This window comes from Microcaecilia unicolor, chromosome 4, assembly GCF_901765095.1.
Source record: "Microcaecilia unicolor chromosome 4, aMicUni1.1, whole genome shotgun sequence".
NCBI classification, from domain to species: Eukaryota; Metazoa; Chordata; class Amphibia; order Gymnophiona; family Siphonopidae; genus Microcaecilia; species Microcaecilia unicolor.
In genome coordinates this window covers 7,286,423-7,309,962 of record NC_044034.1, presented here as the reverse complement: position 1 = coordinate 7,309,962, position 23,540 = coordinate 7,286,423, and the positions used below count along the sequence as shown (strand labels likewise).

At 42.5% G+C, this 23,540-nt stretch overlaps 1 protein-coding gene across 8 annotated transcripts in view; it reads left to right on the top strand.

The window, feature by feature from the left end:
* The window catches only part of LOC115468267 (olfactory receptor 51E1-like), a 74,306-nt gene that overhangs the window by 39,620 nt on the left and 11,146 nt on the right, over nt 1–23,540 (top strand). For 3 of the 8 annotated variants that reach the window (XM_030199849.1, XM_030199846.1, XM_030199847.1), the window contains exons 3-4: nt 3,294–4,023; nt 7,116–7,163. The exons of 1 other annotated variant lie outside the window; for it this stretch is intronic. In XM_030199849.1, the coding sequence (XP_030055709.1) occupies nt 3,294–4,023; nt 7,116–7,163 (778 nt within the window). Of the gene's footprint in view, nt 1–3,293; nt 4,024–7,115; nt 7,164–15,792; nt 15,975–16,011; nt 16,140–23,540 lie in introns of all 8 variants that reach the window. 4 more of the 8 variants (XM_030199851.1, XM_030199850.1, XM_030199842.1 and 1 more) reach the window with 4 other exon arrangements.

The following is a 23,540-nucleotide window of genomic DNA, read 5'->3' as shown; positions in this document are numbered from 1 at the left end:
ATATGCACATTTTGTCGCCTCTGCTTTCATAGTTTTGGGAGTATCTGTTTTCTGGTGTGCCTGGGATCTGTCCTGCAACTCAATGGTGTTCTGTTTTCTTTTTATATATTTGTAAAAAATCACTTAGATATGGGATTTCCCAGTATTTGGCGATTCATCAAATCATTAATAAACACAAACACATTAGAGACTGACCGAAACTGGTGGTTTTGGTTTCAACCAAAAACAAATCTGTGGCTGAAATTCACTGCTTGGTTTCAGCTGGAACTAAAGCCGAAACCGTAAACATCAAGCCCTCCCCACCTACCCCATCCCGGCAGAAGATGTGCCCCCTCCAACCCACCCGCCTGCCAAAAACAAGTCCCTCCGAGCCCCTACCCTCCCAGCGCTTCCCCCCCCCCCCCCCCCCCGGGCACATGACCACCTGAGGGCCTTTCCTGGACCTACCTTAACAAGCCCGTGGTCTAGTGGACCCTTTGGGGGGAAGAATGAAGCCCACTCGTTCCTTCCCAGGGCCACTGTTCAATGAAAATGGCCACGAGACTTCCCATGGCAGTCTGGCAAGACTGCTGTAGGAAATCTCGGTGGCCAATTTGAGATTGGCACTTGCTTGCTAAGGATGTAAAAAGACTTGAAGCAGTTTAGAGGAAGGTGACAAAAATGGTATGAGGCTTCCCCCAAAAGACATATGAGAAGAGACTGGAAGACCTGTACACCCTAGAGGAAAGGAGGGGTAGGGGAGATATGATACAGACATTTAAATACTTAAAAGGTATTAACATAGAAACAAACCTTTTCCAGAGACAGGGAAACAGGATAAGAATTGAGGCTGTGGGGTGGTAAACTTAGGAAAAACATCAGGAAATTCTTTTTCATAGAAAGGGCGGTTGATGCTGGAATAGTTGGTGGATAGAATGGTGATAGAATTCAAAAAGGCATCATGGAATCAACTCAGAGGAACCCTATTTAGAAAATGGACGGTATGAAAACCTTAAATGACTGCATGTGTGCTCATGTGTTGAGTGTGTATTTCCCTGTCTCTGGAGGGCTCACCATTCAAAATAATACAGTTGCAGTGTAAAATGAACCTGGGTGCCCTGTATTAAAGTCCACCGCACTGACCACTAGGCTGACCCTCTGCTGTGCTGTGAGTATGGCCATTTTTGTACAAATGCTGTCCCTTGTCCCTAGTTTTTTGATGTTCAAAATGTGATTGTTTTATTTTGGAAAATGGCTCATTTTGGAAACTCTCACGTATTTTCGAACAGGAAACCCTGACATTTTTCCTGTTTAAAAATGGCTGTGAGATGGACGTTTTCTTTGGACGCTATGAGCGGGACATCCCAATTCTGGCTTGGACGTTCTTTCAAAAATGCCCCTCTATGATACTATCCTGCTTATAATCGAACGAGAATAACGCCCAAGTTCCGACCTAAATCGGGAGATGGGCGTTTATCTCACAAAAACGAATAACGCGGTATAATCAAAAGCCGAATTTGGGTCGCTTTCAACTGCACTCCGTCGCGGATGCGGACAAAGTGGACGGGGGCGTGTCGAAGGCGTGTCGAAGGAGGAACTGGGGCGTGGTTATCGGGCGAACAGAGATGGGCGCCCTTCGCCGATAATGGAACAGTTTTGAGCTAGAATTTAGGACACTTTTCCTGGACCCTGTTTTTTTACGAATAAGGCCCCCAAAAGTGCCCTAAATTACCAGATGACCCCCAGAGGGAGTCGGGGATGACCTCCCCTGACTCCCCCAGTGGTCACTAACCCCCTCCCACCACAACAAATGATGTTTCACAACTTTTTACTTTCACCCTCAAATGTCATACCCTCCTCCCAAGCAGCAGTATGCAGGTCCCTGGAGCAGTTGTTAGGGGGTGCAGTGGACGTCAGGCAGGTGGACCCAGGCCCATCCCCCCCCCTACCTGTTACAATTGTGCTGCTTAATGCTATTAGTCGTCCAACCCCCCCCAAACCCACTGTACCCACATGTAGGTGCCCCCCTTCACCTCTTAGGGCTATAGTAATGATGTAGACTTGTGGGCAGTGGGTTTTGAGGGGGATTTGGGGGGCTCAACACCCAAGGAAGGGTGCTATGCACCTGGGAGCTCTTTTACCTTTTATTTGTTTTTTGTAAAAGTGCCCCCTAGGGTGCCCGGTTGGTGTCCTGCCATGTGAGGGGGACCAGTGCACTATGAATCCTGGCCCCTCCCACGAACAAATGCCTTGGATTTATTCGTTTTTGAGCTGGGCGATTTCATTTTCCATTATCGCTGAAAAGCAAAATCGCCCAGCTCACACCTTGACGAATAAAACATGGGCGTCTTTTTCTTTTAAAAAATACGATCCGCCCCGCCCCTTCACGGACCCGTTCTCGGAGATTAACGCCCATGGAGATAGGCGTTTCTGTTCCATTATGCCCCTCTATGTAACTATTTACTTTTACAAAGTTATTACACAACACTGGTGCTTAGAGCAGAAAGGATGAGAACCAGGAAAGCCCGGTACAAATCCTGCTGCTACTCGTTATGATCTTGGGCAAATCACTTAACCCTCCATTATCTCAGGTGCAAACTTAGGGGTGCTTCTACTGAAGGGCCTTAAGTGGTTAACGCACAGAAACAGGTGACTGCTCGAGCACACGAATGGGTCTTGCAGTAGTTTGCCTGTTTCTGTGCATTAAACTGCGCATTACTGAATTTTTCTGTCAGGTGTCATTTAGGTGGCTATGGTCTTCTGAATATCTGAGGGCGGGGGGAGTGTGTTGTGCAGTGGTGGGATTAGTAAAATGACAGTCTGCCCAATATTTAACGCTATTTCACCGGTCAGAACAGATGCTGACCAGTTGAACAGCGCTAAACCGATTATCCGCCGATATTCAGCGGGAATAACCGCTATCTCCCACTGAATATCCATTGTTAGTGGCCGGCGGATAACCGCTTATATCACACAATATAACTGGCTATCCACCGATTTTCAAACCAGGTTTGGCTGCCAAATTTGTCTGCGTCAAACCCTGGTATATCTTTAGCCGGTTTAAAGATAACCAGCTGTGTCTGAATATCGGCATAGCCAGTTATCTTCAAACTGGCAAAAAAACCCCGGATATTCAATGCCAGTCACTAGAAACAGCCCGGCATTGAATATCTGAGAACAACGCGGACTGCGGGACATAACCCAACTATCTCCCGCAATCTGAATATTGGGGCCAGTGTTTTTAGGTGTGCCAGGGTCAGTGGGGAGTCACATCTGAGGGTTTAGTTACTTGGAATACATCACTTCTTTTTCAGGTGAAATGTCAAATTATAGATGTGGTGTTAGATATGGCGCCTACAGCTTTTGACGATCAGTATATCGGATGTGAAGAAACGATGGTGGAAAAAATGTGTTCAACGAACTTACTGGTAGCTGAAAAAAATAAAGATGTCTTCTTTAAAGAATCATGGGAGAATGCAGTCTCAGAATGGAGAAGAATGGTAGAGGAGAAGAAACTTCCACCCCTCCCCAAAGGCTTCAGCGATGAGCATGGAATAGCTTTACTGGTTTATACTAGTTCTGGAACTTATCACGCGTTCAATGTCGCTGTAAGGATTGGCGGTAGATCTCCAGAATATTACATGCAGGAATTTCACTTCAAAGTTCTTCATTTTTATTTGACAACAGCTTTAAGACTCTTAAGAGAAAGTTGTGGACCACTGTGCCAAACCGTGTACCGAGGAGAATATGATATCCATTTTCATCCCCCCACATCCTCAGATAAGAAGATGAGGTTTGGGCAGTTCACGTCTACATCCACTAGTAAAGAAGTGGCCAAGAAATTTGGAAAAGATTCATTTTTCACCCTGATGACCTGCTTTGGAGTTTGCGTTGAAAAATATTCCAGCTTTTCCTATGAACAAGAAGTGTTGTTGCCAGTGAATGAAGTTTTCACTGTGTCAAGTTTTGACGAGCAAACACACTCCTTTGTCCTGAACAGTACTCGGAAGACCTGCAGCAGATATAACTGCACATACCTAGAGGGTGAGTACTGAAGTCTGGCGTACAGAAATTGAGGCACTTTTCTTGCGGGTATTGGGGAAATATTAGGAATCTAGTTAGTAAGAATGTGAGTATGAAGTTCATCACAGAACAGTGTGTATTTGATTGTAAAAATGAAAGGGGGAGGCACTGGGTCACTTCCTGGTCTGGAAATGCTAGGTAGAAACTTTCTTGTACTGTGCAGAACTGGACCAACGACTAGGCAATTGATTAAGGGCAGCAGTTCCTGAATGAGCAGCAAAGAGCAATAAAAGCAAAATAATAGAACCTCACAGCCACACAAACTCATGAACAATAGAACCTCACAGCCACACAAACTCAAAGAACAATAGAACCTCACAGCCAAACTTCAAAGAACAATAGAACCTCACAGCTACACAAACTCAAATAACAATAGAACCTCACAGCCACACAAACTCAATGAACAATACAACCTCACAGCCACACAAACTCAATGAACATTAGAACCTCACAGCCAAACTTCAAAGAACAATAGAACCTCAGAGCTACACAAACTGAAAGAACAATAGAACCTCACAGCCACACAATGAACATTAGAACCTCACAGCCACACAAACTCAAACAACATTAGAACCTCACAGCCACACAAACTCAAAGAACAATAGAACCTCACAGCCACACAAACTCTATGAACAATAGAAGCTCACAGCTACACAAACTCAATGAACATCAGAACCTCACAGCCACTCAAACTCAATGAACAATAGAACCTCACAGCCACACAAATTCAAAGAACATTAGAACCTCACAGCCACACAAACTCAAAGAATATTAGAACCTCACAGCCACACAAACTCACAGAACAATAGAACCTCACAGCCACACAAACTCAATGAACATCAGAACCTCACAGCCACACAAACTCAATGAACAATAGAACCTCACAGCCACACAAACTCAAAGAACAATAGAACTTCACAGCCACACAAACTCAAAGAACAATAGAACCTCACAGCCACACAAACTCTATGAACAATAGAAGCTCACAGCTACACAAACTCAATGAACATCAGAACCTCACAGCCACTCAAACTCAATGAACAATAGAACCTCACAGCCACACAAATTCAAAGAACATTAGAACCTCACAGCCACACAAACTCAAAGAATATTAGAACCTCACAGCCACACAAACTCACAGAACAATAGAACCTCACAGCCACACAAACTCAATGAACATCAGAACCTCACAGCCACACAAACTCAATGAACAATAGAACCTCACAGCCACACAAACTCAAAGAACAATAGAACTTCACAGCCACACAAACTCAAAGAACAATAGAACCTCACAGCCACACAATGAACATTAGAACCTCACAGCCACACAAACTCAAAGAACATTAGAACCTCACAGCCACACAAACTCAAAGAACATTAGAACTTCACAGCCACACAAACTCAAAGAACATTAGAACCTCACAGCCACACAAACTCAAAGAACAATAGAACCTCACAGCCACACAAACTCAATGAACAACAGAACCTCACAGCCAAACTTCAAAGAATAATAGAATCTCACAGCCACACAAACTCAAAGAACAATAGAACCTCACAGCCACACAATGAACATTAGAACCTCACAGCCACACAAACTCAAAGAACATTAGAACCTCACAGCCACACAAACTCAAAGAACAATAGAACCTCACAGCCACACAAACTCAAAGAACATTAGAACCTCACAGCCACACAAACTCAATGAACAACAGAACCTCACAGCCACACAAACTCAATGAATATTAGAACCTCACAGCCACACAAACTCAAAGAACAATAGAACCTCACAGCCACACAATGAACATTAGAACCTCACAGCCACACAAACTCAAAGAACATTAGAACCTCACAGCCACACAAACTCAAAGAACAATAGAACCTCACAGCCACACAAACTCAATGAACAACAGAACCACACAGCCACACAAACTCAATGAACAACAGAATCTCACAGCCACACAAACTCAAAGAACAATAGAACCTCACAGCCACACAAACTCAATGAACAACAGAATCTCACAGCCACACAAACTCAATGAACATTAGAACCTCACAGCCACACAAACTCAATGAACATTAGAACCTCACAGCCACACAAACTCAAAGAACAATAGAACCTCACAGCCACACAAACTCAATGAACATTAGAACCTAACAGCCACACAAACTCAATGAACTATAGAACCTCACAGCCACACAAACTCAAAGAACAATAGAACCTCACAGCCACACAAACTCAAAGAACATTAGAACCTCACAGCCAAACTTCAAAGAATAATAGAATCTCACAGCCATTCAAATTCAAAGAACAATAGAGCCTCACAGCCACACAAACTTGGTGAACATTAGAACCTCATGTCCACATAAACTCAGTGAATAATAGAACCTCACAGCTTCACGAACTCAAGGGATTTTTCAAGGTGGGAGGAGGTCCTACCCGTATAACTACTGCTGACCGGGTCACAGCAGGATATTTGGAGGCACTGACTCGATAGTACCGCTGGATATTTTAACAGAACTTCGCAGCTCTATCTTGGGACGGAGTCTGGGCCTAGCTGGGAGTTACTTGCTAAGATGCAATCTTCAGTCCGCTAACTAAAAAACTGGATGAAGTTAGACCGTTAAAGGTTATTATAACTTCATCTGGGTACTGGTCCGCAGAATACCTGTGTCCGGATAAGTCCTGGCAGCCACATTATAATTAAACATTCAGTGCTGATAGCTGGGTATCACATGGTGCTGAACATCCGGGTATAAGAAGCCTGTGCCTGAATATTGACCTGATAGAAGGCATCTGAAGTTATCCAGATAAGTTTTCCGGATAGTAGACGGACTGTTGCCACTATCCGGATAACTTCCTGCATCAACATCTTATCCAGATATTCAGTGCCTGCCTCTTTCTGGATAGTGACACTGAATATCTGGGTATTTTTTTTTACCATCGAAGCTGCTATTTATAAAAATGTCAACTGTGCAGCTGAATATCGCCCGTTACAGCTTTGCATTGTTTCATTGTCAGATGTGTTATAAATACATATATTTCTGCTTTATAGGTCCAAGTGCCAAAGTTGGAACAACCTACAAATACTGCTACAGCTCTGGTGAGAACGGCCTTCATGTTTATTTATATTCATTACTACTACTTCTCATTTCTGCACTGTACACTTGAACATGAAGAGACAGTCCCTGCTCAACAGAGCTTACAATCTAATTAGGACAAACAAACAGTACAAATAAGGGATAAGGGGATTTTATTTATTTATTTATTTGTAGCATTTATACTACGCTCTTTCCCGCTGTTAGGAGGTTCAGTGTGGCTTACAAAGTATGGTACAGAGTTGCAATGTCTGTTGGATTATTTGTAGTAAATAATTAGCAGATTTTAGTACACACAGCTTCAGCTTTAGAAATGTTAATTTCTTTCTTCATCTCTCTCTCATTCACCCCTGAATAATTCACTGCTGAGTCACTTTAAAGTTGAAGTAACAAAACATCTGTTTACTCACAGTTTGTAGTTAGATTATAATCAGACAGGCTTATATATACATATTACTATACATTTGTCTTATCAGCTCCTTCCATGTGCTTAGATGGTAATGGATGCTCACACCACCATAGATCCTCTCAGGTTAGGAGAGATCATGAGCTCCATGTGCTCCATGTGCTGCATGTGCTGCATCTAACCCCCACAGGAAGTTGCATAGCTGTGTGACCTCTCTAAGTAATTCACATCAGAGGTCACAGAGAAATAATAGGTGACAGGCAATGCATGTAAAATACAATTACATTCCAACAAACCCCTTCTCATGCATAACTGTCATGCAATTATTTATTCATACAAAGTCCAAGCTTTATACGCAGATTCACAAAATGTTCTCTGGGTAACGGTTTGGTCATGATGTCAGCTGTCATCTCACTGGTGTGACAATAGTGTAGACTGATGACCCCTTCTTTCGCCAACTCTCGCACGTTGTGGTATTCGTTGCGATGTGCTTGGTGCGTGACTGAACCTTGTCATTCTGTGACAGTCGGATGCAGCTCTGATTATCTTCCATTATCTGGATTGGTCTCTTTTCAGCTATTCCGAAATCCAGCAAAAGTTTTTCAATCCACATCAGTTCTCTGCACGCTTCCGATACGGCCACATATTCAGCTTCTGTAGAAGACAAACTCACAATACTTTGTTTATGACTGGCCCATGAAATTTGTACATTTCCATACATAAACACATATCCACTTGTGGATTTATAATCAGAATGATCCCCTGCCCAATCTGAATCACAGTAACATATTAGTTTTGGATTACTATTGGCTGAAATCTTTAATTTACAATCAATGGTACCCTTTAAATACCTTACCATCCTTTTAACTGCAGTCCAATCTGATTTGGTAGGTGAGCTGACCCTTCTGCTCAAAATTCCTACTGCATTTGCTATATCAGCCCTGTATGTGGTAGCTAGATATAAAAGCTTACCTATGGCTGATCTATATTGGATGTTATCTGGTAAAGGTTCTCTTACTGTTTCATCCTTCAGAAAATCAGTGATCATGGGAGTGCTTACAACTTGGGCATCTTGCATACCTAAACTTTCAATAAGCTCATTTATTTTCTGCTTCTGGCTTAGAAGATAAGAACCATCATTTTGTTTCTCAATTTCTATACCAAGATAGTATGACACATTACCAAGTTCTTTTATCTCAACATTGTGGTTTAAACACTTTACAATGTCCTTGTACTCTTGCTCACTTTTGCTTGCAATGAGCAGATCATCAACAAAAGCTAAAATGTATGCATATTGTCCATTTGTGCACCTAGTGTACAAGCATTTATCTGCTTCACCTTGCTTAAATCCTAAATGTGTCAATATTTCATGCAATTTTTCATTCCAACATTTTGCACTTTGCTTTAATCCATAAAGACCTTTGTTTAATTTACACACTAGCTGTCTTTGTTTTGTATTTATGAAACCTGTTGGCTGTTCCATGTACAAGTCTTCAGTTATATCTCCGTGAAGAAATGCTGTTTTCACATCAATGTGGTTGACTTGCATGCCTTTTGAGACTGCAATGCTCAGAAGTGTTCTTATTGTCGTGTGTTTCACTACAGGTGCAAACACTTCATCAAAATCTTCTCCATATTTTTGAAGATATCCCTTTGCCACTAATCTGGCTTTATACCTTTCCACTTTTCCTTGTGCATTCCTTTTTAACTTGAATACCCATTTGCATCCTATAGCTTTCTTGCCAGGAGGTAATTTTGTAAGAATCCAAGTATTATTTTTATCCAATGCATCAATTTCTTCTTGTGCAGCTTTATGCCATTCAGCAGCTTCTTCTGCTGACATTTTCTCAATCTCATCCCATGTTAAGGGCTCTTGAGCTTCTGCTGACTTTGTTAAGTAAGACAGTCTTGGGGGTGGAACACCTTTGTTTTCCCTGGATGAGCGTCTGACAACAGGTTTGTCTGACCTTTCCGCATCCTCAAAATCTGAGAGTCCTTCTCCAATTGATTCCCCTTCTCCAACTGTACTGTCTTCTTCAATGATCCTTTCTGTGTCTGCTTCCTCTGCCTGTTCCTCGTTAGATACAGGTGAGTTGCTTTCAGACATCTGCCTTGGTATGGCATTTATATACACTGGCATGTCTATTATGGTTCTAGTTTCATATTCTGGATGATCAGGCTCATCTGGGATAATCCAGCCTTTATCAACCCTTTTGTTTTCATCAAAATATGTAACATGTCTTATGCCAACAATGCCAGTTTTCAGATTCAAAATTCTATATCCTTTGTGTCCTGGAGCATAGCCAACTAAAATGCCCCTTTCTGTTGTGGAATCCAGCTTATGCCTTCTTTGCTTTGGTACATGAGCATATGCTGTACTTCCAAATGTTCTTATGTGTGACAGGTTTGGCTTCCTACCATGCCATGTCTCATGTGGTGTGCGCTCAGCGCCTTTAGTTGGCATTCTGTTTTGTAGGTACACTGCTGTGAGAATGGCTTCCCCCCATAGTCTTTTAGGGAGATTGCTATCTGACAGCATACATCTGGTCATTTCCACAAGTGACCTAAATTTTCTCTCTGCAACAGAATTTTGCTCTGGTGTATAAGCTACTGTTGTGATATGCTGAATGCCTTCTTGTTCTAGAAATGTGCGCATGCTTTGTGAAGTGAACTCACCACCATTGTCGGTCTGAAGAACCTTTGGTTTTCTTTCAAATTTATTGCTCACCATGGCTACGTATTTCTTCAGCATGTCTGTGACTTGACTTTTCTCTTTCAGCAAATAGGCCACACAATATCTAGAGAAATCATCCAAGAATATTAGCACAAATCTGTTATTTCCCAATGATGGGATATTAAACGGTCCACATAAGTCACTGTGTATTAAGTCCAGCACTTTATTACTCCTATTTCCTGTGTATGCAGGAAATGAGGGTCTCACACCTTTTTGAGTAACACAGTCTATGCATTTCTCCATTTTACCAGCATCTGCACTTATCTGAATGCCGGTGGCCAGTTGCTTACTGTAAAGATCCTGGATCACCTTAGAATCACGATGTCCCAGGCGGCGGTGCCAGATTTCCAGACTACATTTACCATCATTCTTCCTTACTTGCGCCATATGTGAGGCTTCACCTGAAATGCTCAGTTTATAAACATCATTATGCATAAAAGCTTCAGCATACACTTCATCATTTTTAGAGATTGTGCACTTACTGTTTTCAAAATGAATCACAAATCCCTTCTTATCTAATGTAGATACACTAAGCATATTGCAAACTGCTTGGGGAATATACAAGACATCACTTACAGGAATTTCTTTAACTTCATTAGACACTTTGCATTTTAAGAATCCAATACCTTTTGCTTGGATCTTAGCAGTCCCTGCGTTTGCAGTTTTAAGAATACCTTCCTCTGGACACATTTCCTGAAAGAAATCCTTACAATTGGTTAAATGGCATGTGCTCCCTGAATCCAAAATCCAAGTACTTTCATTTGAATTATTATTTACCATAGTCAAAGATTTTTCTGCCATTAGAAAGCCCTTGTGTTTATCTTTGTCCTTCATACATTTCCTGGTTTGAAAATTCTTTAGTTCCATTGGCTTAGGTGAGCTAGAGGGAGTGTTTTGTGTTTCCTTACACCATTTAGATACATGTCCCTCCTTTCCACATGAGTAGCAAATCAGCTTGCCCTTGGGTGGAGTTTTCCCATAGCTCCGCCTTCCTCTGTTCTTTGCCAAGAAATTTGTTTCATTTCTCTCTGACTTGCTTTGAGAACACATCTCCTCAGAATCATTTATTATGCATTCCTGCCTTAGTTTTGATGTTGCCTGTTCAAAAGATTGCCCTTCAATGGCCTCATTTACAGACCTAAAAACATCAAACTTCTTTGATAGTGAGGTAAAAAGAAATGCTCTTTTCAATGCATCACACATGGGAATTCCAGAAAGTTCTAACTTTTGAAATGAAGACATAAGATGCATAATGTGATCATTACATTTACTTTTATCCCTTAATTTGGTTTCATTCAACTCTGCCAACCAAATTGGTTGCTGCTTTGCATATGTAGTTGCATACATAGTTCTCAGTTTATATAAAATGTCCTTTGGTGTATCTTTTCCCTCCACTAATATGGCTTGTTTCTCTGAAAGAGCTTCCAAAAGCATGCACTTCACATAATAGTTTGCATTGTCCCATTCAGCCATATTTTCAGCTGTTCTGTCTTGGTCTAAGCATATATTTAATCTTTTTGCTCGAAGGAGACATATGAATCTTAGTTCCCATTGCTGATAATTAAACTCAGTTAATCTAGGCACCTTGAGAGAATAGAACAATGGTGAATTTCTTCCCTCAGCCATTTTCTTAGCCTTCTGTCTGCTGTGTGGGGGGAGAGAGAGACAGACTGAATCTTTCCTTTAAAACTTAAGAGAAAAATGTGGCCTTTTTTTCTGCCTGGTAATATTTCTCTTCTTTTTCAATTCCTGGACCCTGGGCCCATAACCCTTTTGTTGGATTATTTGTAGTAAATAATTAGCAGATTTTAGTACACACAGCTTCAGCTTTAGAAATGTTAATTTCTTTCTTCATCTCTCTCTCATTCACCCCTGAATAATTCACTGCTGAGTCACTTTAAAGTTGAAGTAACAAAACATCTGTTTACTCACAGTTTGTAGTTAGATTATAATCAGACAGGCTTATATATACATATTACTATACATTTGTCTTATCAGCTCCTTCCATGTGCTTAGATGGTAATGGATGCTCACACCACCATAGATCCTCTCAGGTTAGGAGAGATCATGAGCTCCATGTGCTCCATGTGCTGCATCTGCTGCATCTAACCCCCACAGGAAGTTACATAGCTGTGTGACCTCTCTAAGTAATTCACATCAGAGGTCACAGAGAAATAATAGGTGACAGGCAATGCATGTAAAATACAATTACATTCCAACAATGTCTGATACAAAGTATCACAGAAATAACACAATTGTATAGAGTAGGACAAGAGGAAGAGATGTGGGGGAGGTTTTAAGGTAAGGATAATGCTAGTGGTGTGGATTAGGTTCGTGAATTAAGTTGGGTCATTTGGATAGGCTTGTTTGAAGAGGTAGGTTTTCAGCAGCTTGCGGAAGGGTAGGTGTTCTTTGGTTGTTCAGATGTGTCTGGGTATGGCATTCCAGAGTTGGCTGCCTATAACGGAGAAGTTGGATGCGTAGTAGGTTTTGTATTTGAGACCTTTGCAATTGGGAAGGTGAAGATTGAGAAACGTTCGAGAAGATTTGGTCCCGTTTCTGGCTGGAAGATCGATCAAACTGTTCATGTAGCTTGGAGCTTCTCCAAGGAGGATCTTGTGGATCAATGTATGGACTTTGAAATGTATTCGTTCTTTGATAGGGAGCCAATGGAGTCTTTCATGGAGCGGGATTGCGCTTTCAAATCATGATTTGCCAAAAATGAGTCTGGCTGCTGTGTTTTGGGCGGTTGGGAAAAATAAAACATACAAGGGTACTGTACAAATGAATAGGGATTAGGAGATCAAAGCAGCCTCAAGACGGCCAGAGATGGAGTTTGACGTACTGGCTCAGGAAGTTTATTCCAGGCATATGGTGCAGCAAGATAAAAGGAACAGAGTCTGGAGTTAGCGGTGGAGGAGAAGGGTGCAGATAAGAGAGATTTACCCAGTGAATGGAGTTCCTGGGGAGGAATGTAGGGAGAGATGAGAGTGGAGAGGTACTGAGGAGCTGCAGAGTGAATGCACTTATAGGTCAATAAGAGGAGTTTGAACTGTATGCGGAAACGGATAGGAAGCCAGTGAAGTGACTTGAGGAGAGGGCTAATATGAGCATAACGACACTGGCGGAATATAAGTTGTGCAGCAGAAGTTTGATTTACAGTTGAGTAGAGCAGTAGCCAAGTAGAAGTACAAGTTGTAACCAGTGGCATAACCACAGGTAGGCCGGGGTCCACTCACCTTGGGCTCAGGCCCACCCAAAATCAGTGCTCAGTTGGATAGGGGCTCAAATCCCACTGCTATCCCCTGTGGCCTTCAGGAAGTCATTTAACCTTTCACTACCTCAGGTGACTTTGATTCTGAGCTTTATGGAGACAGAGAAATACCTGCTGTATCTGAATACAATGGTTTATGTTTTACTTTATTTGATTAACCGCCTCACCCTATGCAAATAGCAAGGTTGTGTACAATAAAAAAGGAACCATATACAAGAAAACAACACCATTAACTTTAAAGAGACAGAGGATAGACCAGTGGTATAGCAGGGTGGAGGACAGGGAGAAGACCCTACTGGGGGAAGAGATTCAAATAGCATTTTAAGGAAAGGTTCGGTACCTAGTAGACCCTTGTGGCATCCCCAACGGCCGACTGGATGTTGATGTTTATTCAAATAGAAACGTTTTCAGTGGAGATCTGAAGCTAGGATAGGAAAGCTGAAGTTGGAGAAAATGTGGACGGGAATTCCAGAGCAAAGGGGGACAGTGCAGAAAAAAGAATCTGGTTCGTGTGGATTCAAAATGGGCCTGACAAACTGAAGAAACCTGAAGGAGCAGAGGGCCCAGGTGGGGCAATAAGGGAAGAAAGGTAGGATGGGGAGTCGGAATGTAAAATCTTATGGGCGAGAGTGAAAATTGTAAACTGGAAATGAGACAATATGGACAATCAATGATGATGAATAAAAAGAGGTGTGGCTCTATCAAAGCGGGTAGCTGCCCCTTGAACATCACTGGAAAAGTGTGAGCTGAAAGCAATCAGCAAACAGAATATAAAGAAAGGAAACTCTAAATAAGGGTTATCTGAAAGTTGTACTATAAGATTACTACTGGAGGTCATGGATGCCATTTTAAACCCATGCTGCTGCTCACACTAGAAACCCAGGATCCCCAGTAAGGCTGGAGATGAGTTTGAGGGCGAATGGCGGGCAGTTTCCTTTATGCTCTCGGTCTTCATCCCAAGATGGGGCTTGGTTCGAGGGGCCAGACCTTTGCATTTGCATCTGTCCCTTCAAGTAGACATTTATTTGTGCTTGGGACCTTTTTGGAGAGAAGTATAAAATGGGAATCTAGGCAGGAGTTTGGGTCCCTCCTCCCCCAGAAGGGGTCCAGTAAAGAGATTTTTCTGGTCCAGAGACTATATACCAATTGCATACTAGGCCAGCAGGGACCCTTTGTACATGTTTTGGAGGATAACCCGATCCTATAGCCACAGACAGCTGTTTAGTGTTATGTACCCACCTCTGAGATCACCCACAGCTCAGACGGATTTGAGGGACCAGCTCCATTACTATGGAGACATTCTATTGAGTTTGCTTTTCACTCTTTGTTTTTGATTGAGTTTGAACCTTGGACCAATGACCCAACGGCCTATAAATAACGATAAACCCTATTTTATTAGAGATGTTAATCGTCTCATCTACCAACTGAAAAATTACTAATTCTCATCTGTCCATAATATGATCCTTAAGCAGTTTCAAGTTAAAAAAAAAAGATTTTAAAATAACAACCAGACCACCTCCTTTTCTAACTTCTCAGAGGTCTGCATTAGATACAGGGGAGAACAGTGTCTCCTCTGCTTGAGCTAAGAGCATAAGATCCTGCAGGAACTCCCAGACATCAGCTTTAGATACAGTGGAGGACATTGTCTCCTGTACTGTGAGATCCCGCAAGAACCCCCTGAGATCAGCTTTAGAAACAGTGGAGGACATTGTCTTCTGTACAGTGAGATCCCGCAGGAACCCCCTGAGATCAGTTTTAGATACAGTGGACGACATTGTCTCCTGTACAGTGAGATCCTGCAGGAAGCCCCTGAGATCAGCTTTAGAAACAGTGGAGGACATTGTCTCCTATACAGTGAGATCCTACAGGAACTCCCAGAGATCAGCATTAGGTATAGTAGAGGACTTCGTCTCCTGTGCAATGAGATCCTGGAGGAACTCTCAGAGATTTGTATTAGTACAACTAGGATGATATCTCCTGCACTTTGAGATCCTTTAGGGAACCCACATACAGCTGAGGACACTGTCTCTTGTTCTGTGAAATCTACAGGGAATTTCACAAATTTGTCTGAAGGGTCCTGTAGATAAAATGAATTTTCTATAGTGACTATTGTAATTGTAATTAAAATGGCACAGTAGACTTTTAGATGTAATAACAATACAGAGTTATTTGCTGATACTTACATATTGATCATTTCTTATATATTTTGTGCATTAACAGCTCTACGAGGTGGTCCTCTTCTGTTCGGCATAAAAACCTCTCAGCTCTTCTCTGGGGTTTTCATCATGATCACTGCTGTCACTTCGCACCTGGTCTCTGGTTTCTAACCACTCTTGCTGCTTTTTTGTGTAAAACTTTGGAATAAGGACCTGCCATGCTTTGTGTCATTTCAAATGTTGCAGGTATTGTGTATTACGCCTGTTTTTATCTCTTGTACAGAGCTGTGTACACTAATGGTGCCTCTATGAGGCTGTGACCGCACGAATCTCCAAGGAAGCACAGGAAGCAGTGGTAGAGGTGACTGTACCAGGACCAACCACTAGAGGGAGCAGGCTGGGTATGAGCAGGTACTCCTCTTTTCCCATTGGATGGCTGGTTGTTTTGATGGACTGCAGTTAGTTTTGCACTGGAGGAAATGTTACTGCAGCTTTTTGTGTGTTGTACTGTTGAACCAATCAATGGTAGGAAGTGGATGAAGCAACCACATTATCTGAAACTGTTCTGCTGTCTCTCCTGATAGGCTCTGTCTACTCAGGAGATTAGCATACAGATAACCAGAGTACAGAACATCACAGTGAAGACTGAGAATTATTGAACCAAAATCTTCTTTAATGCAATTCAAACAAAAGGAAATAACTTACAGTTAGATGTAACGAGAGATGAAAGTGGAGAGGTGGGCTAGTGGCGGAAAATAAGTCGTGCCGCAGAATTTTGGACAGATTGGAGAGGAGAGAGATGACTGAGCAGAAGACCAGTGAGAAGTAAATTGCAATAGTCCAAGCGAGAGGCGACAAGGGTGTGGATAAGGGTTTTGGTAGCGTAATCAGAAAGGAAGGGGCGGATTTTGCTAATATTGTAGATAAAGAAACGACAGCTTTTGGCGATCTGTTGAATGTGTGCAGAGAAGGAGAGAGAGAAATCAAAGGCTGCACTACCTTCATGCAAGGTAGTATCTGGGTACTGGTCTGGTTATCATCGGTACCTGGATATGGCCCGGTGCTGGATATTTGGGTTTTAACAATTGCTGATGGCTGTGAACTGAACATTGTCCCCATTATTAATATGATTATTAATATTATCATATATGGCGCATAACAGCAGGCCATACCATGCAAGCTTACATCCCACTAATACCTCAAAGTTCAAAGCATGTAACAAGGGGAGGCAAAGCCAGAGCAAACCTCTGGGAATTATAGTTAAATACAAATTATTTTAAAACCATTTTTGGAGCAATAAAGTCTTAACCTTTCTCCTAAACATCATGTACGAATCAGAACAAGAAAATATCTAAGTAAACTCTTTACAGATACAGATAATCCAGAGCTAAGCCACGCAGTTCTCTGTAAAGAAGACAGGCCAATTTAAACAGAATCTTAGCCTCAAATGGTAACCAGTGAAGTTCTTTGGTTAAACCAAATATCAGGCGGACTACACAGTTCTGAACAGTTTGAATTCTTTTCAGTTGAGATTTTGTACATCATAAATATACTAAGAGGGGCATAATTGAACGGCACCGGCCAAATAGATGGCTGGCCATCTTCGGGGCCGGCTCCGCAAAGGGGCGGAGCCAACCGTATTTTCAAAATACAGTTGGGGCCGGCCAAATCGATCGCCGGGTTTAGAGGAGATGGCCGGCTTCATTTTTCAGCCATAATGAGAGAGGTGTGGTAGCCGTGTTAGTCCACTCTTAAAGGTTATCTATAGAAATCAAACAAACCTTTTTATGGCTGAGCTGGAAGAGACATTTCTGAATACACACCAGACCAAACCTCTAAAATACTACCGGTACATCGATGACATTTTTATGATTTGGACGGAGGGTGAAGAAACTCTGAAACAATTTTATTCTGCCTTCAATACATACCATCCTACAATCAGATTCAAAATTGACTACTCCCCAGAAAAAGTCAATTTTTTGGACACCACAGTCTCAATCAGTGATGGCTGTATACAAACATCTATATACAAGAAACCCACAGACAGATGCAGCTATCTCCACAACTCCAGCTTCCACCCTTCACATACAAAAAGATCCATCATTTACAGCCAAGCCACAAGATACCACTGTATCTGCTCTGACCCAGGGGACAGAGACAGACACCTTAAAACCCTGACTGCATCCTTCAAACAGAAAGGCTACAACCCAAAAATAATCTCCAAGAATATTGCCTCCTCCCTCAAAACACCCAGGGAGAATCTGATACAGTACAAGGAGAAAAAATCCACAGACAGAATCCCGCTTGTAGTGACATTCAATCCAGAGCTGGAAAAACTGAGGAAAATCATAAGAGATCTACAACCTATACTCCAGGAGGATGAATTACTGAAAGAGATATTCCCATCCCCACCAGTACTGGCCTTCCGACAACCACCAAACTTAAAACACAAGCTGATCAGAAGTAAACTCCCGACACAGTCTGAAAAAGAAAAGGGCACGTTTCCCTGTAACACAGCCAGCTGCAAACTATGCCAAAATATTTCACAAGACCCCACAGTCATTCACAAAGGAAAAATATTCAGCATAAAGGACCATTTTACATGCTCATCTTCCAATGTGGTATATATCATTCAGTGTAAAAAATGTAACGACGGATGCTATATTGGAGAAACAGGCCAGATGCTCAAGACAAGATTCAACCTGCACAGGCACCACATGAAAATAGCCAGTGCCAGTCAAGCCCCCACCCCTGTGGGCGAACACTTTTCAAGACCAGAACACTGCACCAGTGATTTCACAGTAAGGATACTGAAAGGTAATTTTAAAACAATACAGGAACGTAAAACCTTTGAAATAAGAATGATTGAATATTTTGACACCCAATAAACAGGACTTAATAAGGATCTGGGTTTTCTCTCTGTTTATTTCTCTGTTTATTACCCTCCTCTCACCTACCAACACCCATCCTGTTAGAATATCAATGAAATGCTTTGATGTCCCCATGCATACCCCCACCCTCCCACTCTGTCAGTCAAAGTAATGCTTTGATGTTTCTCTCATATATATACTATCTGCTACCTCATTTGCTTATTTCCGATCTGACGAAGAAGGGCAACCTTTGAAAGCTAATCAAGAAATGTATTAAGTTATGTCCAATAAAAAAGGTATTGTCTTATTTTCTTTTCCATGTTTTATTTTGTTTGATTTCTAATGATAACCTTCAGCCATAATGGAAACCGGGCCCGGCCATCTCAAACCCGGCGAAATGCAAGGCATTTGGTCATGGAAGGAGCCAGCATTTGTAGTGCACTGGCCCCCCTGACATGCCAGGACACCAACCGGGCACCCTAGGGGGCACTTCTAAAAATAAAACAAAAATAGCTCCCAGGTGCATAGCTCCCTTACCTTGGGTGCTGAGCCCCCCAAATCCCTCCCAAAACCCACTCCCCACAACTCTACACCATTACCATAGCCCTAAGGGGTGAAGGAGGGCACCTACATGTGGGTACAGTGGGTTTTGGGGGGTTTTGGAGGGCTCAACATATACCACCAGAAGTGTAACAGGTAGGGGGGGTGGGCCTGGGTCCACCTGCCTGAAGTGCACTGCACCCACTAAAAACTGCTCCAGGGACCTGCATACTGCTGTCAGGGAGCTGGGTGTGACATTTGAGGCTGTCATAGAGGCTGGCAATTTTATTTGGGTGGGAGGGGGTTGGTGACCACTGGGGGAGTAAGGGGAGATGATCCCCGATTCCCTCCGGTGGTCATCTGGTCAATTGGGGCACTTTTTTGTGACTTGGACCTAAAAATATATGGTCCAAGTGCAGTCGGCGAAATGCTCGTCTGAGCTGGCCATCTTTTTTCCATTATGGGGTGAAGCCGGCCATCTCGTAAACATGCCCCAGTCCCGCCCAACCCCACCCCCGTCCCGCCTTCTGTACCCTCCCTTGAAGGTTGGCCGGCTCCGTGATGAAAAGCAATTGGGGACGGTCAAAATCGGTTTTCGATTATACCGATTTGGCCGGGATCAGCAGATTGCCGGCCATCTCCCGATTTGTGTCGGAAGATGGCCGGCAATCTCTTTCGAAAATAAACTCATAAATTACAATAATCCAGTTGTGAACAAAACAAAACTTGTATCAGTAAACAAAATGAAGTTGCTTCAAAGTAACTATGAACACGGCATAGTTTACTTATACGAAGAAAAGGATTTTTTTCACTAAAGAAGCAACTTGTGCTTCCATTGAGGCAGCGCTGTCTGCTTATACACCTAATATATTACAGTGGACAGCTGATATTCAGTTTGGCCAATATGAATAGAATCAGGAATAGCATCTAATTTACTATTAATACATAAAAACGTAGTTTATCAGCATTAAGTTTACGCTGAAACATCCAATTACCTAATAAGGCCATACAATATAGCAGTGGCGTTCCTAGCCTGTTCGCTGCCTGAGGTGGGTCACCGCTGCACCCCCTCCCCCCCCAAAGAGTATCACCAGACCTTTCCTCCCAGCAAGGGGGTGTGCGGAGCAGGTGCCCTGGAAGTAACGTTAGAGGGGGCAGGGGAGTGGCAGAGCCATGAGCCACATGCCTGCACCGCACGTCCCCTCGCTGCCTGCACCTGGAGCGGACTACCCCCACCACCCCACTCTCGGTACACTACTCCAATATAGTACCCTAGAAGTATCAATTTCGGAAATGGAATTAAGTGGGATAATAATGGAGATATCTTCTGAATAACTGTATACTGTAAAACAATTATTTGCCAGCATAAGCCCTAGAGATCGTAAGAAGATGCTAAGTAAAATAGACGAAAGAAGGGAATCCTGAGGAACTCCATAAGGATTTGACCACGCTGACGAAATAGAATCTTTAACCTTTGTTAGAAAACCTTGGACCCACTTCAAAATTTTTCCCATACGACCAATATCTTCCAAAACTTGTAATAAGATAACATGATCAACCAAATCGAATGCTGCTGCAAGATTGAACTGGAACTGCAAAACAGTCTTTCCTTCACTTAACAGAGCTCTAATGTGATCTAATAAGGAACCAATTACAGTTTCCGTACTATACATTGATGCAAACACAGAGTGTGAATCAGGCAAAATATTATGTTTAGCCAAGTACTGTTTCTAATTGTAAAGTGACTAGACCCTCAGTAAGCTTAGCAAACAGAGATATTCAAGATATTGGTCTATAATTAGAAGGCAAGGTTATTGATTGTTTGAAATCCTTTATTAGCGTAGTGATTATTATTCGTCCTAAAATAGCTGGAAAAGTACCTTCAGAAAGTTGGAATTGGATCTAATCAAACAAATAACCGTAAAAACTTTGTGGAACCGATTGCATAATAAATGGAGGGCCTGAGTCCCAAGCAAAATAGGAAAGACTATACTTTTTATAAAGACGTATAATATCATTCCAACAAGGAGTAGAAAGATTCGAACAAATTTGATCAACTGGTAGACCATCCTTACTAGATACAGTAAAAAAAATTCAGAAATCAAATCAGGAAATAAAATTCTAATGGGCCCTTTTACTAAGCCATGTAGGGGCCCTACATATGTCCAATGTGCGCCAATTCTCAATCCGGAAATGGCAATCGCCATTACGGCATTATGTAAGCCACATTGAGCCTGCAAATAGGTGGGAAAATGTGGGATACAAATGCAACAAATAAAAATAAATAAATAAATTCTGAGTTACAGCCCAGCTACCGCATGTGCCTGGTACTAATTTCATTTTTGGCGCACTACCGGGCGGTAAACAGCATTTGATGTGCGTAGACCTTTACCGCCCGGTTAACGTATGAGACCTGTGAAGAGAATGGCACACATCCTTGCAATATATCCAGCTGCAAGCTACAGTGGTGGAAATAAGTATTTGATCCCTTGCTGATTTTGTAAGTTTGCCCACTGACAAAGACATGAGCAGCCCATAATTGAAGGGTAGGTTATTGGTAACAGTGAGAGATAGCACATCACAAATTAAATCCGGAAAATCACATTGTGGAAAGTATATGAATTTATTTGCATTCTGCAGAGGGAAATAAGTATTTGATCCCCCACCAACCAGTAAGAGATCTGGCCCCTACAGACCAGGTAGATGCTCCAAATCAACTCGTTACCTGCATGACAGACAGCTGTCGGCAATGGTCACCTGTATGAAAGACACCTGTCCACAGACTCAGTGAATCAGTCAGACTCTAACCTCTACAAAATGGCCAAGAGCAAGGAGCTGTCTAAGGATGTCAGGGACAAGATCATACACCTGCACAAGGCTGGAATGGGCTACAAAACCATCAGTAAGACGCTGGGCGAGAAGGAGACAACTGTTGGTGCCATAGTAAGAAAATGGAAGAAGTACAAAATGACTGTCAATCGACAAAGATCTGGGGCTCCACGCAAAATCTCACCTCGTGGGGTATCCTTGATCATGAGGAAGGTTAGAAATCAGCCTACAACTACAAGGGGGGAACTTGTCAATGATCTCAAGGCAGCTGGGACCACTGTCACCACGAAAACCATTGGTAACACATTACGACATAACGGATTGCAATCCTGCAGTGCCCGCAAGGTCCCCCTGCTCCGGAAGGCACATGTGACGGCCCGTCTGAAGTTTGCCAGTGAACACCTGGATGATGCCGAGAGTGATTGGGAGAAGGTGCTGTGGTCAGATGAGACAAAAATTGAGCTCTTTGGCATGAACTCAACTCGCCGTGTTTGGAGGAAGAGAAATGCTGCCTATGACCCAAAGAACACCGTCCCCACTGTCAAGCATGGAGGTGGAAATGTTATGTTTTGGGGGTGTTTCTCTGCTAAGGGCACAGGACTACTTCACCGCATCAATGGGAGAATGGATGGGGCCATGTACCGTACAATTCTGAGTGACAACCTCCTTCCCTCCGCCAGGGCCTTAAAAATGGGTCGTGGCTGGGTCTTCCAGCACGACAATGACCCAAAACATACAGCCAAGGCAACAAAGGAGTGGCTCAGGAAGAAGCACATTAGGGTCATGGAGTGGCCTAGCCAGTCACCAGACCTTAATCCCATTGAAAACTTATGGAGGGAGCTGAAGCTGCGAGTTGCCAAGCGACAGCCCAGAACTCTTAATGATTTAGAGATGATCTGCAAAGAGGAGTGGACCAAAATTCCTCCTGACATGTGTGCAAACCTCATCATCAACTACAGAAGACATCTGACCACTGTGCTTGCCAACAAGGGTTTTGCCACCAAGTATTAGGTCTTGTTTGCCAGAGGGATTAAATACTTATTTCCCTCTGCAGAATGCAAATAAATTCATATACTTTCCACAATGTGATTTTCCGGATTTAATTTGTGATGTGCTATCTCTCACTGTTACCAATAACCTACCCTTCAATTATGGGCTGCTCATGTCTTTGTCAGTGGGCAAACTTACAAAATCAGCAAGGGATCAAATACTTATTTCCACCACTGTATGCCAAAATATTTCACAGGGCCCCACAGTCATTCACAAAGGAAAAATATTTAACATTAAGGAATCTTTCACATGCTCATCTTCCAATATGGTATATATCATTCAGTGTAAAAAATGTAATGAAGGATGCTATATTGGAGAAACAGGCCAGATGCTAAAGACAAGATTTAATCTACATAGACATCACATGAAGAATGCCAGTGCCAGCCAGGATTCCACACCTGTGGGCCAGCACTTTACAAAACCAGATCACTGTACCAGTGATTTCACAGTAAGAATCCTGAAAGGTAACTTTAAAACAATACAGGAAAGTAAGACCTTTGAAGTAAGAATGATTGAATATTTT